The 16774-nt window shown below is 40.9% G+C and overlaps 1 protein-coding gene across 1 annotated transcript; it reads left to right on the forward strand.

Annotated features, from left to right (window-relative positions):
* The first annotated feature begins 12481 nt into the window (after positions 1-12481).
* LOC111976849 (class E basic helix-loop-helix protein 23-like) lies at positions 12482-14312 on the forward strand. The gene has a single exon (XM_024005999.2). It carries the CDS (start codon positions 12839-12841, stop codon positions 13514-13516), a length of 678 nt encoding a protein of 225 aa, XP_023861767.1. The 5' UTR covers positions 12482-12838; the 3' UTR covers positions 13517-14312.
* Positions 14313-16774: the final 2462 nt, after the last annotated feature.

A 16774-nucleotide genomic window follows, 5' to 3' on the forward strand; every position in this document is an offset into this window, starting at 1 on the left:
GTCAAATTGTCTTTCTCCCCAACTATTGCACTACTGACCATATATACACCTTACATACATGAATTAATAAACACGTCCACCAAAAAAAGAGGACAAAATCTTTGTTTGCTTTATTGACTTTAAAAAAGCATTTGATTCTATATGGCACAAAGGGCTATTCTACAAAATTCTCCAAAGTGGGCTTGGTGGTAAGGTGTATGACTTAATAAAATGTATGTACACAGAAAACAAGTGTGCAATAAAAATCAAAAACCAAAGAACAGAATTATTTTCACAACGTCGAGGTGTGAGACAAGGCTGCAGTTTGAGTCCAAACCTTTTCAACATTTATATCAATGAATTAGCAGACATGTTGGACCATTCTCCAGCTCCAGGACTCACACTATTTGACACACATAGATAAAATACCTGCTATATGCTGATGATTTGGTTCTTCTATCACCAACCAAAAAAGGTCTTCAACAGAATCTTAACATTCTAGAGCAATATTGCCATCTGGGTTTTTTCCTGAAAAAACCCAGATGTCAGAAACACAAATATAAATTCACCCTGAACAACACCCTAATTGAACACACTAAAAATTACTCATACCTTGGTCTGACCATATCTGCATCGGGAAACTTTAATACGGCAGTGAATGCACTCAAAGAAAAAGCCCGCAGAGCATTGTATGCAATAAAAATGAAATTATTCAAAATCAACATCCTAATTCAAATGTTGGCCAAAATATTTGACAGTGTAATCCTACCAACAGCTCTTTATGGAAGTGAGGTTTGGGGGCCACTCAATAAACTGGACTTTAAAATGTGGGACAATTGAAGCCCTACATCCAGAATTCTGTCGTAAAATTCTACAAGTCCAAAGAAATACACCAACTAATGAATGTAGGGCAGTATTGGGCCGCTTTCCAGTGGTAATGAAAATACAGAAAAGATCATTAACATTTTGGCTACATCTAAATTCAAGTCCAAATTCAAGTCTGCAATTTAAAGCACTTCAAACCCAAGAGCTAAGCCAGAAACGAGCCTTCAGTCAGCTGGTGTTAGGACTACCAACCAAGCTGACACCAACGCACTGCTTAAAATGAAAGAATTTCAATAATCAAAATCATCAACCAATCAACAAGGACTCATATATACAACATTGGAAAAAACAAAACAAACTCCCAAAGCTGACTAAATTGCTATCTGGCCCGAACAGAGAATATGAATTGGCTGATTAATCACTACTCTGTCAGAGATACGAAGCAGAGCCAGATCCTTACCAAGTCCAGCGAGTGACCACCAATTGGCAATAGAAACCGGCAGACAATAAAAGACATGGCTACCAAAGAGGAGCGTGTATGTGGTCACTGACGACAGGGGAGGTAGAAACAGAGATGCACTTCTCCTTTACTGTGAGAAATATTCCTCACAAGAGATTATTATTCACGAAATGACTACATTTATATTCCAAATTTTAACTTATTAAACCCAGAGAAAACAAAAAATACTCATGGGCGAAGGAGCACATGGCTCCCTCTGTAGCCAAATATTGTATTTGCCTGCCATAGCCTGAGGGACACTGAAAAAATTAACATCTGCATAGTAAAACAGTAATTACCTATTATTAGTATTATTTGGTATTACTATTATTATTGTTGTTGTGATTATTATTCCAAATAGTAGTGGGTATGGGTAGTAGGGGTGATGTAATGATAGCAGTTTAGTGATGGTGGTGGTAGTAGTAATGATGAATGTTTTGTAGTACTGATGTAATGGTGAAGATAAACATTTTCCATGTTTAGCTTTTTTATATTTCTAATTATTTATATATATTGTGTTATTATTATTTACTACCATTTTATATTATTATTGTTTATTGTTTTATATGTTTATTTAAAATTTATATTGTATACATTGTTGCTTAGCAATATTGACACAATTGTTTTTCAATGCCAATTAAGACTTGAATTTGAATTGAGAGAGTCAGAGGGAGAGGAGAGAGAGGGAGAGGGGTAAAAAAGAGAAAGAATGGTAGGAGACAGAAAAGAGAGAGAACAGGAGGAAAGAGAAGAGAGAGAGAGAGGAGAGAGAGAGGAGAACGAGATAAGGGGAGAGGAGGGGAAATAAAGAGAAAGAAAGGCTATGAGACAGAAAGAAGAGAGAGAGAGCAGAGAGAGAAGAGAGAAGAGAGAGAGAGAGAGCGAGAGAGAGAGAGAAGAGAGAGAGAGAGAGACGAGAGAGAGAGAGAGAGAGAACGAGAGAGAAAACGAGAGAGAGAGAGAGAGCGAGCAGAGGAGACGAGAGAGAGAGAGAGCAAGAGAGAGAGAGAGAGGAGAGAAGAGAGAGAGACAGAGAGAGAGAGAGAAAACGAGAGAGAGAGAGAGAGAGAGAGAGAGAGAGAGAGAGAGAGAGAGAGAGAGACTGGTATGTGAGAGTTAGGTCAAAATTAGGTGTGTGGATGACGGTCATTCTTAAGAAAACAAATTATGAAGTGGCTACAATTGAATGAATTGTTCTTTCTATTTTACAAATGTTATTTTGACATTTTTGAGTAAGAAACACTTGAACGTTCAAGTCTACATATCTTATTTTAACCAATTAAATATTGAAACAAAATGGCATTGCACATCTCCCTATTAGTATTCTCACTATGATAATGTTTTGATGAAAGGTCCCTCTTTTCCTTTTCACATCAAACCATGTCCAAATCAACCTACTATTTGTTTTAAATGACTGCGTTACTCAATTAAGTTATTTGTAGATCATTTGGACATGATTTGGAAAATGCTAATTTAGTTGCCTCATTGGAGGGGGGGGGGGGGCAGTTGCCCCCAACACACTCACTATAAATACACTCACTACACACTCACTATGTTGTACTGCTTTTTTTCAATTTTCAGTTTTTCTCTCTAAACAAGTGTATTATTTATCTTTAGGTTACCCTAATAGTATCAATTATAAAACGTTTATAAACTTAAGTTAATTTGATTTTTATATTTTTTTTTTCTAAATGACAAAATAGTTGATCAACTTACAGTACCTCAAATTTGTTTTGTTGGAGTGACTTACATTTTTAGATGAGACAAACAACATTTTTAGATGAGACAAACAACATTTTTAGTTCAGTAAGATTATTGGTAGCCAGGGAAAGTGTTGGGGGTGAGGGGATGGTGACATAAAGTGGTTCCTGTGAGAATTACAGTTACCCCGGGGGATGTTACCCTACTAGAAGAGAACGAGAGAAAATTGAGAGATGGGGAGAGGGTGTTAGAGAGTGCGATGGAAGAAAAAGAAAGAGAGAATTTCAAAACTATTGTGCGCACAAATGTATTGCACACACATAAACAGAGAGACAGAGAGAGACAGAGAGAGACAGGGAGAGACAGGGAGAGAGGGAGTTACGGGAGAAACAGAGAGAGACAGGGAGAGAGACAGGGAGAGACAGGGAGAGACAGAAAGAGACAGAGAGAGACGGGGAGAGACAGAGATAGAGACAGGGAGAGACAGGGAGAGACAGAGATAGACAGGGAAAGAGAGTCAGATGGACAGCACCCTTCAGGTCATTGGGTTCATAACATGTTCCCTTTTGTCTTGGCTGTGGTTTTGTTGAAATTGCACCATGGCAGCATAAAACAATATTGCTCTGGCCAGTATTCATAATATTCACAATATTAGTATGTCATGTTGTTAGTGTATTTTCCAATATTAATGAATTAATTTATTGACGTCTTAAACTGTGTGATAGGTAAACCTTTTGTTTTCCTCTTTGTGTTTGTGTTCAAGAGGGACGGTTTGGAGAGATTACATCACCTCTGACCTCACTGACCCTTCATCATCATGGCGATTGTCGCATGGTGACAGACAGATGTCATCAATCAACTGTTCTGACAGCTCATTCTCTTCTGCTTATAGAAAAGGATGCGGAGGGTTATTTGTGTATGGGTGTGTGTGTTTGTGTGTTTACATAAGAGAGAGCGCCTGTGTGTGTGTGTTTCGTTCTATGAAGTCAGAAATGTAGATATGTCCAAGTAGATAAATTTCCCAGATAATGTCACACAGTTCATTTTATATTCTGTATATTTTGTTAGGTATTAATTAGTGAATGTTTGACAGAGTGTGTGGCCCTTTTAAAGGGTTCACAATGGACTTCAAAGTGGGTCAGAGGAAAAATATCTTCAACAATTATTCATGGGCCTGTCCCATCTCTCTCTTCTCTCTTTCTCTCTCTACCTTCATGGTCTTCTCTAATCCCCCCCTCCACCCCTCTTTCTCCCCTTTTCTTTTTAAAATCTGCATCAAATTGCAGCAGTAGGAAAAAGAGAAGATCAGAGGAGAGAGGGAAGAGGATAGAAAGAGGCAGAGGGGAAATGTTTGTACCATGTTACCTCTTGTCAGCAGGGTATGTGATGAAATGTAGGTGCAACGCATGCTCAGCAGATCTACTTTTTTTTCACTCTACACCAAATAACAGACACTCAAGCACACTTCCAATTTAAAGTAAGCTGAACAGAGTGCACCCACAACATTCAACTATTTCTCCCATTACAGATCAGGGGAAAACAAATATAAGGAGACATGGAAGGGAGCTTTTCAGGCGATTTGTACTGAAGTTGCAGGCGAACTCCTCTAATTAGAGGCAGAAAGAATTTTAAACTGCTGATTGGATTATCAGGGAATGTGACAGAGTCCTGATTGGATTTTGAGTGTTAGAGTTTTCTGATTGGATGAATTAGTCAGTTAGTTCGAGTATTCAGATTGGATGTTGTAAGAAAGAGAGGGTTCCAATTGTCGGAAGAGAGAATGTAAGAACTGATTGGATGATGACCGAGAGAGAAATGGTTCTGATTGGAGGTTGAGCGGGTGAGATTCCTCTACAGTATCTGGGTGTCATGGCTGCCAGGTCCCTGCAGGTCTGAACTGTAAATCTACACATTAATCAGACTCAGCAGGGAGCGATCAAAGGAGCCCGCTCCATCTTTACTCAGAGCAGCTCTTTGAAGTGTCTCAACGTGTGTGTGTGTGTGTGTGTGTGTGTGTGTGTGTGTGTGTGTGTGTGTGTGTGTGTGTGTGTGTGTGTGTGTGTGTGTGTTGGTGTGTTGGTGTGTGTGTGTGTGTGTGTGTGTGTGTGTGTGTGTGAGGCTTAACCAGTGTGGAGTGCAGTCTTCAGCCTCACTTCTGTTCCCTCAGGATACCAAGGCCTAGTTTCCCTGCTGCCTGCTGATTGGTCAAAACACACAACAAGATACATCATGATTGGTGAAAACATGACAACATATCTCAGTATACATGCTAGGGTACACTGTGTCCAAACCTTTCCAGTTCATTCCAGAGGTCTTGATGAAAAGGAAAAAGGAGAGTTATTGAAGAGTACTTAGGAAATGGAGAACCCTTAGGAAATGGAGGACATAAAATGTCAAATTGTACATGTTTGTTGACAACAATAAAATATCAATCCACATCACAGTCTGATGTCCAGTAGGAATACAACATGCATCATCAATGTTATATGAAACCACAAACTACCTTTGTTTGACTATATATCAACAGCCTGGCTATATTCTTCTCAGAAGGTTGTCTGAGTATTGAGTTTCTCAACTGAAGTTCCTTCTGGAAAAATAATGAAATACATTCTTATAGTCTCATAGTAGCCTATGTAATCATATATTGCAGATTGTGTGTGTGTGTGTGTAACGATCAGTAGACACTAGACTGACTCTCTGTGGTCATAAGCTGTAACTGCAGCCTTCTTAGTGCACCACACAGTGCTAAATAGCATGTTACCTTTGTAGCCCACAGACCTCTAGTTACCATGGCAATGTAAGCTGCTGCTAAAGCCTTCTGAATGCGGTGGCTTATTGTTGGCCAGTTTACATTGCTCTCTGTGTTGGCTGTTAAATAAAGGTAATAGATAAATACATCCGTTTCTGAAACTCTGAATTAGAAGTGACTTCTTAGTAAGCGAGAACAGCGAGAATATGTTATGTGCACTCTCTGGGAGTCACCCAGGGATATATTTGGCAACTGGACATGAACATGCTGCATCTCCGTAGTCTATACAGTTGCTTCCTCTTTCCTTTCCTTCGACTGCACATGAACAACTGACAGAACTTGTTAAGAGAAAGCATCCCCACTAGGCCTGAAACATATTGCTTCCTATTGCATCCTATTGCATCATATTGCTTCACATTGCTTCACATTGCTTCACATTGATTTAACTCATCCTGTATTTTCAGACCGGTGCAGATGAGGAGCTGACAAGAAATTGCCACTGAAAACAAGGAGATAGTAGACTAGAATATTACAGGCTTTGTATGACAATCCTGCCATCTTCTGGCCAATTTGGGACATCCATGTTCTGGTAAATTTGAGATGGTGTTTTTCAATAAAACATAGTATGCTATTATTTTGACAGTATAAACTTTATACAAACTCTGTACAAACTCAAACATTAATGTGAAGTTTAATTAATTTGAAGTTTCAATTTGTAGTGCAGCTTTGCTAACTGCTAACATCATGGATATTGGATTATATCATTTTTTTAGGACTATGCTAAATCATGATAACAACTGGAGGGCTGGGTTTGAATCCCACCGGTGCCATCTTTGATGATGTCCTTTTTTTTGGCACCTAAAACCCTCAGACAATTTTACAGATGCACAATTGAGAGCAGCCTGTCGGGCTGTATCACCGCCTGGTACGGCAACTGCACCGCCCGCAACCGCAGGGCTCTCCAGAGGGTGGTGCAGAGGGTGGTCTGCCCAATGCATCACCGGGGGCAAGCTACCTGCCCTCCAGGACACCTACAACACCTCATGTCACAGGAAGGCCAAAAGATCATCAAGGACAACAACCACCAGAGCCACTGCCTGTTCACCCCGCTATCATCCAGAAGGCGAGTTCAATACAGGTGTATAAAAGCTGAGACTGAGAGACTGAAAAACAACTTGTAACTCAAAGCCATCAGACAATTAGATAGCCATCACTAGCATATTAGAGGCTACTGCCCTATATACATAGATTGAAATCACTGACATTGCTTTACTTTAGATTATGTGCATTGTTAGATATTACGTGTTAGATATATACTACCGTTCAAAAGTTTGGGGTCACTTAGAAATGTCCTTGTTTTTCAAAGAAAAGCAAATTTTTTGTCCATTAAAATAACATCAAATTGATCAGAAATACAGTGTAGACATTGTTAATGTTGTAAATGACTATTGTAGCTGGAAACGGCTAATTTGTTATGGAATATTTACATAGGCGTACAGAGGCCCATTATCAGCAACCATCACTCCTGTGTTCCAATGGCACGTTGTGTTAGCAAAGTTTATAATTTTAAAAGGCTAATTGATCATTAGAAAACCCTTTTGCAATTATGTTAGCACACCTGAAAACGGTTGTGCTGATTAAAGAAGCAATACAACTGGCCTTCTTCAGACTAGTTGTGTATCTGGAGCATCAGCATTTGTGGGTTCGATTACAGGCTCAAAATGGCCAGAAACAAAGACCTTTCTTCTGAAACTCATCAGTCTATTCTTGTTCTGAGAAATGAAGGCTATTCCATGCGAGAAATTGCCAAGAAACTGAAGAAATGAATGGCGCTTTTGTAGGGGTTTTGGATAAACGCTGAATATAAGGTCTGTGGTAAACACAGGCTTAGGAGATCTTATACATTCTGTTCTATGGGATAATCTTCATCAGCTAACATCACATTTTGGGAATTTTTAAGCATTTATGGAATAAAAAAGCACATAAAGGCTTTATAATTCATAAAGGTCTTGTTAACCGTCTGATATTATCATAGAACAAAACGTACAACATCTCATAAGTCTGTGTTAACCTCAGACCTTATTATCGCATTTATCCCTAAACCCTATTCTTTCCTCATTCATTTTCCCCATAGGTTTACCGGTTTTTACATCTAGCTAAGGGGCTTGTTTGACATTTCAGCCGACAGTGCAGGAGACTGATCTATGAAGAACCTTGCATCATAAATAACTACTCCTTATTATTTGTAGATCAGTCAGTCAGTCACAATTTACTCATGATACATTAGGCTTTTGATCCTATTGGACACGGCGAAGGTGAGGTGTTGTCTTATGTAAACAATTTCAGATGGGCAGTCTGTCTCACTGTCTAGGATTGGATAGAGTGCAATCACCGCAGCTGTGTATGTAAGCATTTCTGCAAGTAAGCATTTCGTTGGATGGTGTATACAACAGCAGCCTGCTGAGGGGAGGACGAATCATAGTAATGGCTGGAACGGAGAAAATGGAATGACATCAAACACATGAAAACCATGTGTTTGATGTGTTTGATACCATTCCCCTTATTCCGCTCCAGTCATTACCACGAGCCCGTCCTCCCCAATTAAGTTGCCACCAACCTCCTGTGGTGTATACCATATGTATCCTATACATAAGACTAATAAAACTTGAAACTTGGGCAAGTGAGCATTGTCAAAATCAAAACCCAACCCTCAAGTAAGTCATGACGAACTCACTGACAAAACTCAGTTTTGGACGAGACTGACTTTATGAACAAAATTATAGTAGTCAATAATATTGAGTAGCACCTATCTCCACGGGAGTAACCTAACGTGTAGCAGGTTGTCCGGGGAGGGTCTCTTATGCACTCTTATGCACATGTAAATGTGGAGGAGTTGTTAACGATGGAGTGTCGCCATGTCAATATTCCAGATGAAAACAGCTTCAGAAAGCAGCACGTGCCCTATACTGGAATCTACGACAAAAACAACACCAATTAAATTGGTATGTGGTGTCTGTTGACTTTGTGGCAAGAACTTAATCTCGAAGAAAGACATGCACTATGTATAGGCATCCGCTGTATGTTTAAACCGGGGACTGTAAACAGCGAGGCGCACAGGCTCTCTTCCTTTTCCCCTGAAAACCGTATGTTTCTGCTTTCACGACCCCTCTCAGGGTGCTACTTGAGTCTCCAGTAGGTTCTTCTTTGTCTTTGGCAGGGTTTAACGGCGGTTGATATCCAATATGTTGCATTATCGCCCGCAACTGGACTATAGTATCAATCCATTATACTTTATGATACAAAATGAAAAAATAAAAACACCCTTCCAACTAACCCTACACTCGTTAAAAACCCACTACCCCATTCCAATACTTTCCCCCTATCCGCTCCGGCACCATGCCAATGACCTGGGAGGACGTGATACCACCCCTCAACACTCAATACAGTAAATCTTCTGAAGTCACATCTCATATACCCAAGTACTTCTCTTCAGCTGCCCCCACAACATCTATTTTCTGTGATTTACGTTCCATTTCTGTGGTACAGTTGATAACCATTGCCATGAACACTAAGAAGCCAACCTTAATGAAGCATATATCACTCGTTGGCCAATCCCTCTGTGCTGGCACAGATCTACTACTCACAGGGATCCTCTCAGGATCCCTCACCATTGACCCATCCTCCTCTACCTTCTTCACTGCCTCAGCGTACGACACTTTCTGCACTACTCTGGCCACCTCCGATTTTTTTATCAAATGAGCATCCCCACAGTTGACACACAAAACTTGATCTACCGAAACTACACAATCCTCTGTCCCATGCCCTCCTGCACACTTCCCACATCTTGGAATCTCCCTCCTACACACTGCTGCTACATGGCACCTGGCACCTAAAACATCTCTGTGGATGTGGCACAAAATCTCTAACTGATATATCCTAAAGACTGAGAGTCAAATGGACTGACAGTGACTCACCATGTCTCACCACCGGGTCTGCGGGTGTCATAAACACCAGGAATCTTCAACTTCAATTGCTTCACCTTCACACTTAACGCTACCCCAGAAATCCCTCCTTTCAAAGGTGTCCTGTTCCTAAGAGCAAAGCAAGAAACAGATATTGACCCAAGTTGCGTGGCTGGAAGCACCAGCTCCCTCAGGGCAGGAGAAACACAAACAAATATCACAAGTCCACTACAAGTTACCTTCACTGATTCAACTGCACACAACTCCTTTCCCACCCACCCTGAAACCACAAATGGATCTGCCAAAAGGGAAGGATCCACTTTCTTCAAATATTTCACTCCAACTGGACCAGATTCTTCTTTATCATGTCCATCAATACCAGGTTCGGTCTCCGAGCTCTTCACCACACCCACCTCACTAAACTCGCCCTCATTCACTTCCATTTCACCTCCAGAACTTGGCTTGCAGAACCAATCTTCTTTGACACACCATCTCCCTCTGTTCCTCCATCTTCAATAGATTCAAACTGAACCTCTGCCTCTCTCATTCTCTTTAACCTCTTCTTCCTCTCTTTTTCCCCCATTCCTCTTCCGAAATCCAATTAAACTCTCTTTCTTGCCTCCTGGAGGGACGTCATCTCCRGGCGCACCAAAACCTCACTAGTAGCTTGAGCACCGAACCCCCTTGTTGCGCTCAGGTCATAATGTAATGCGTCATTCTGAACAGAAGGTGGCAGTGTTTCCATCTCCTACTAGGACCAGTGGAAGTGGTGCTTCAGCAAGCCTACAAACTGTAGTAATTGGGTAGGAGACTTGTAGAGGATCAATCAATCAACAATTCGATTGGGATGCTTTATATCAAATTAATTTAACTGCAGCCCGGCCTTAAATCCCCAAAGACCAAGCAAAGGTGAGCAGGTAACTTATCTTGAAACCATAAGGTAGAAAACAACGATGTGATCTGGTGAGCTGTTAGATGTTTACTGCTTCGGACGTTGGGTTCACTGTTTGGGTTATCATCTGTTTCTTTACGCTTCTGATATTTTATCGGTAATTGTCTTAGAAGGAAATGAATGGTAAACATGGATAGGTTATTTGAGATGGCACTTTCACAACGATGATGTTGCTTAGAGGGATATATGTTTTTTAATATAGTTATTATGTCCTTGAATGTGTGGGCAAAGCTAGGCTAGTTATTGTGAGGATGCAACAAAGTATCCTAAAGCAAGACACTGGATACATTTCGAGAATGCAATAGGCCTATGCCATGTTTTCCCGTGCTTTCCCCTGTCGCCTCTGTCCGTGAGCATTTGGTGTTGATACTGCTAATGTGCATGGTAAACCACCATGCCTTGGGCCTCCCTTCCTCCGATAAGCCCTGATTCTGGGGCCCTGCCAGGCTACGCGATTATTAGGGTACCACCCAGTGGGTCACGGTTCCGCTCGCTCTCTCTCTCTCTCTTTCTCTCTCTCTGTCTCTTTCTCTTTCTCTTTCTCTCTCTCGCTCCGTCTTTCTGGGCTGAAACATGCGTCCCTGGAGCTGTCCATGGTCCTGAAAGATCCACACTAGTCTTTCATTGTAGAAAATGGAGTGAAATAGTGTTGTTTTTCCTCTGCCAGCCTCACCCTGGCAACCTCACCCTGCCAGGCTCACCCTGGGCCTCACCCTCCCAGTCTCACCCTGTCAGCCTCCTTTAAGCTATTGTTGGATATTTATCAACTTCTCATTTAGTTTATTGTAGCTCAAGAGATAAGGGAAGCAGATTTCAATTGAATACAATTTCACTTTATTTCATTGTGGACCACTGTGCGGCAAACCTACAGAGATCTGTTGTCAAATATAGCCTACAACACAATGTATTTTTTGGTATTAATTTGCTGGCTATTTATAATGCCTGTAGGAGCTGTGTGCTATTCACACATTTATTTTTCCAATACCCTATAGTCTAGGCAAACAGTGCACATGTCAACCAGGAAGAATCAGCCTATATCCCCCTGCTTCATTAATATGAATGAGACGTTCATATCTTCATATTTGGAGCTGAACATTGGACATTGGGAGTTGAATGGTATTCCTAAAAGTTGAATGGTATTCCTAAAAGTTGAATGTTATTCCTAAAAGTTGAATGTTATTCCTAAAAGTTGAATGGTATTCCTAAAAGTTGAATGTTATTCCTAAAAGTTGAATGGTATTCCTAAAAGTTGAATGTTATTCCTAAAAGTTGAATGTTATTCCTAAAAGTTGAATGTTATTCCTAAAAGTTGAATGTTATTCCTAAAAGTTGAATGGTATTCCTAAAAGTGAATAGAAATCTGAATTGGAACACTTCACCATCCAGGGTTTTGGAGGAGTTGGATTTGCATAACATTATGATCATATAAACTTCCAATATTGATTAAATAAAATGTAGCCTATGTTGGCCGTGCACTTCATAGCCTGTTTTCAGGCTGCCTAAAATTGCCTAAACTAAGATAGGTGCATTTTCGTTTCCAATATTCTCTAATGATTGTCTTTACTCTTGGGTATATATATATAGATATATATATATATTGGGACAACAAATGCCCACCACGATTTGTCAAACATAGACTAACTCAATATTATAGGCGAACGCTATTTATGTCAGTCTGTGTTGCAATTATCATTATTCTGATCGAAAATAGGACCATACCAGTGTTCCACCCTAGTAATTAAAACGCCCCCCTGATTGGACAGATAGATAATCCCGGTGGGCCTCGCGCTCCTACTAACGCGCGAGTGGGACTGAGCGCGAGTCACAATCTGCCCAGGGCGAGGGCAAGACGCATGCGAGAACCCGGTTAAGGAGGCACGCGCTCCAGTCTCTCACCCATGCCAGTCTTTAAGCGCGTTTAACGTTGCTTTGCAAAACACATAATTACAGAAGTGTTCTTTAATTTATATGCGCGCAGGGGAACGTAAAGAGAGCTGAATTCAGCAAGAGGCCGAATCCATTCACTGCAACTGTTCTGAAGAGCCACAGAGTAAGTGTGTTGACAAGGACTCCGGGAGAGTGTGTGAATACTCTCCACGACAAAAGAACGACAGGGAGGAAGAGGATACATTTCAATCGCATTTTTAATTGTCCTTATTTTGGAAGAGAAAATGAATGCCGGGGAAGAGAACCTGCTGAAGTCCATCAGCAACGACACTCTACTCGACCTAACGCAGCGCTATGGCCAGTCCGCATTCGGCTTTGGACCTGGTCAGGTTACTGGAAGTTCTGGAGGGCGCTACCCTCTCACACCGGCGGCCGACTTCCTCCACGGTCAGACGGGCAAGTCCAACGAGAGCGGCGGGGAGCAGACCAGCGATGACGACGACAGTTTTGACCCTCTGGACCCCCGGAAGAGGGGCTCGGGCTTCGACGATGACAAACACGGGGGTCCCCTTTCTAAGAAGCCCAAGGAGCAGCGGTCTCTGCGCTTGAGCATCAATGCGCGCGAGAGGAGACGGATGCACGACCTGAACGATGCACTAGACGGCCTGCGCTCTGTGATCCCGTATGCGCACAGCCCGTCGGTGAGGAAACTCTCCAAAATAGCCACTCTCCTCCTGGCCAAGAACTACATCCTCATGCAGGCTCAGGCTCTGGAGGAGATGAGGCGGCTGGTGGCTTATCTGAACCAGGGACAGAGCATCAACTCGCCCATCCCCACCGCCCTTGCACCCTTTGGACAGGCGGCCGTGTACCCCTTCACGGGCTCGGCACTCGCCACCCACGCCGATAAATACTCAGGGACAACTGCAAGTCTCTTCAAGCACCATAACGACAAGCCTTGATATCGTTTCTCTGTATATACCTGAACTTCATCCAATTGCATCCATATATCGGTCTCTCTCTCCCACTTTCTATAGTTATTTGAATACGTTGGAAAAGGGACTAGGCCTACAGAATAAATCCTAAACTATGTTTAAATAACTGCTGCCATGTTTCATCCAGATTGAATAAAAACATGAAAAACAACACTGGCCTTTACTAAAGGCTAAATTAATGTTGGGGTTGGAGCTAAAAAATAGCTGTTTAAGAAATATGGGGAAAAGTGTTTATCTTTCCCTATGCTCTCCTCGGAGTTAGAGGGATTTGATGAGTTGTTGTGGCCGTGACTTATCATGTTTTAATTGACAGTTTGACATTTTATGTGTGGCTATAAAAACGGTACCCTTGCAAAAGTTATGAGTGATCTAAATGTCTTATTCTTGTGTACTATGCAACATTCAGCAAAACTACGAAAAATACGGAGAGAGATGACGAAAATGCTTTCCAGTGTCCAACTTTTTTTGCAGCACTGTACATTTTTAATCAACTTTCCCTGATTTTAACGGATGCTATGTGGGGAAACACTAGTTTATTATGTCATATCTTTTTGAAAAGATGTATTGGGGATTTTGGTTTTGTTATTGCACAATTCACATGATTGTAAGCTATTGTACAACTGTGGAAAACTACTTGATCAAAGTAGTGCTATGGCATTGGTTTTCAAAACAACAGCCCGAGGAAGCATTGGGTTGTGTTGCAACATGAATTTCATATATTGTTTATATGTCTTTATAAATAAAACATATATCTATGCTCGAATAGGCTGCTATTTGTCTTTTTCCTTAAACTTGATTCCACACAAATAAACCATGCACAAAATGAAATTGACGCATTCAATAATTTTACTTTATCTAGAGTTTATTAACACTGAACTGATTTGTTGTTTTATAGCTTTTGGGACAGTGGTCAGGTGATTCAGACACAAATACATACCATAGTTATGTTTGTAATTAGCATTTTAATTGCCAATTTACCACACGTTTTTCAGTTGTAGCCTACAATTTGTTAAAATGGTTTGTAGTTTACCAGACGTCTGACTTAATTTAAGGCATCCCTCGGTCTAAAATTAGTTGATTTGACTGAATTCAATACGACTAAAACATAAATAAACTGACCGTGATTAGGCTACCCATGTGGATTTCCAGGTGAGTATCAGCAATAGGCTATTATAAATGATCTCACAACAATTTAGGAAATGCGCTCTTTTCACACATTTTTTTCATATAAGCCTACAGTAGGCCTGTCTACAATTCTCGTTGGAAAATCACAGCAATTAACACCTAATCTCACTCCTAGCTTTTCTAGGCTTCATGACGTTGACAAACCTATCCATCATTCATTTCTGCGTAATGTCGCGAATGAATGGATTCCACAAAATTAATTAGAAACTTCGTAGAGTGATCCGCTCTATTTCTCCCCCATTAAAAACCCTTTTGACATGAAGAGATACATTTATATCGCAGTAAACGAGCCGGGTCTGGCTGGTGGGGCCCGCTGGCGTGCTGAGGGGTCGGTGGCGCTGAAGGGAACGGCGCAAGAGCCGCCCGAGGCGCCCAGGACCTGTCTCCCGATATTTGGGTGATTGCGAGGCCTCGGCGAGTTTTCTCCAACCCAGTCGGATTATTAAGACGATTCCAACTCCTGTCTCCCTCGTCTCCTTAATTCGATGAACGTTACAGAGGGCAGTTTTGATTTGCAGGGCAGTGCATTGCACATAAAACTATGAGGTGGAATATATAGCTTAATCCTTATCTGAGAAATACGATTGTCTTCGCTGTAGGCCTATATTTTAAATGAAGGACAGTCAAACACATTTACTGTAGTCCTATCGTTTTCAGAACAGTACAAATAAATTAGGCTTACAGAAAACTCATGCACACTAAAACAAACTCCTTATCAACTTAACAAAAAATAATTCTGCAGAAATGGACTTATTTAAAATAATCATAATCAAAAACAAGGAAATGGTATGCCTTTTTCACCCATAGCAACACGTTGTAGTCTGTGTTATAAATATTTTCGGTAATTATTATACCAATTTAAACTAACATTTTTACAGTTTAATGAGACCTCCGACTAATCACACCTGTCGTCAATGTAGGCATACATTTAGGCCTACGTGGCAGATTTGATTTAAATATCTATTTGTTTTTCACAATAGGCTACCTCCAAAAAAAGTTCGGTTGCAATAAAATGGTGAGAGAGAGAGAGCGAGAGAGAGGTACTTTTCAGTCAGTGTCACTGTGGCTTAACTTTGCACCTTTCCACCTTTTACTCMTGAGTCTGTCTGTGCGTTAAACCAGCCTATTCCTTAGCTGTGCCGAGGTGGGACACCAGGCTATGTATTCAAACAGAAGATAGACGTGAATTTAATATAATAGGAATAAGATTGGTCTACTCGTTAGTCACTCAATCATTCAGTCTCTCTGTCTGTCGCTAARGGTTGCCCCAGTCACTCTATAACAGTTTAGATGGATGTCATAACAGCATGCCACCTCTGGCATCTCAAATTGGAGTTCTGATGACAGACGACTCCTCAGCAGCCCCGCGTGACAGGCAGAGGATCGGGGATTCGTTGTGACAAACGGTGCTGTTGATTTTAGGCCATAGCCTCCGTCTCGAGCTCAATCACTATCCACTTCGGCTAATTGGCTTGGATGAGACGGCTGCCTTTTTGCACGGAAGTCTGTATGGTCAGTTTCCCAGTGTCTCCGGTAAACTGCATGGTTTATCACTTGATACAGTATGTGTTCATGGAGACAACTTTCAATACCGCTATAGCTTGTACGTTTCAGGGTGAAATGTATTAATTATTATAATATCAACTATATTGGTGCGTTCTTGACCTTGGTGTGTAGCACATTCAGACCAGGGTCTAGAAGGAAACACATACTCTGAAATAATTATTTCAAATATTTTTCAACTCTTAATTGCCCTTGAAATGTCATTTGTATTGCCAACAATAACGAAACCAACAACAAAATATGCCACTTTCTAAAGAGATTTTAAACTATTTATAAATAGTTTATAGACTGCTGATTATTAGTTTAACTAAGTGCTATACCCAAATATGATCAGTATTTATGATAATGGCACCGTAATGAAATGCCTCCCAATCTGTCTAGATAACTTCATAATATTTTACGTCAAGTACATAGCCTACTCATATACTGACTCTTGTTGACACACACACACACACACACACACACACACACACACAC

Source organism: Salvelinus sp. IW2-2015, linkage group LG17, assembly GCF_002910315.2.
Source record: "Salvelinus sp. IW2-2015 linkage group LG17, ASM291031v2, whole genome shotgun sequence".
Lineage (NCBI taxonomy): Eukaryota > Metazoa > Chordata > Actinopteri > Salmoniformes > Salmonidae > Salvelinus > Salvelinus sp. IW2-2015.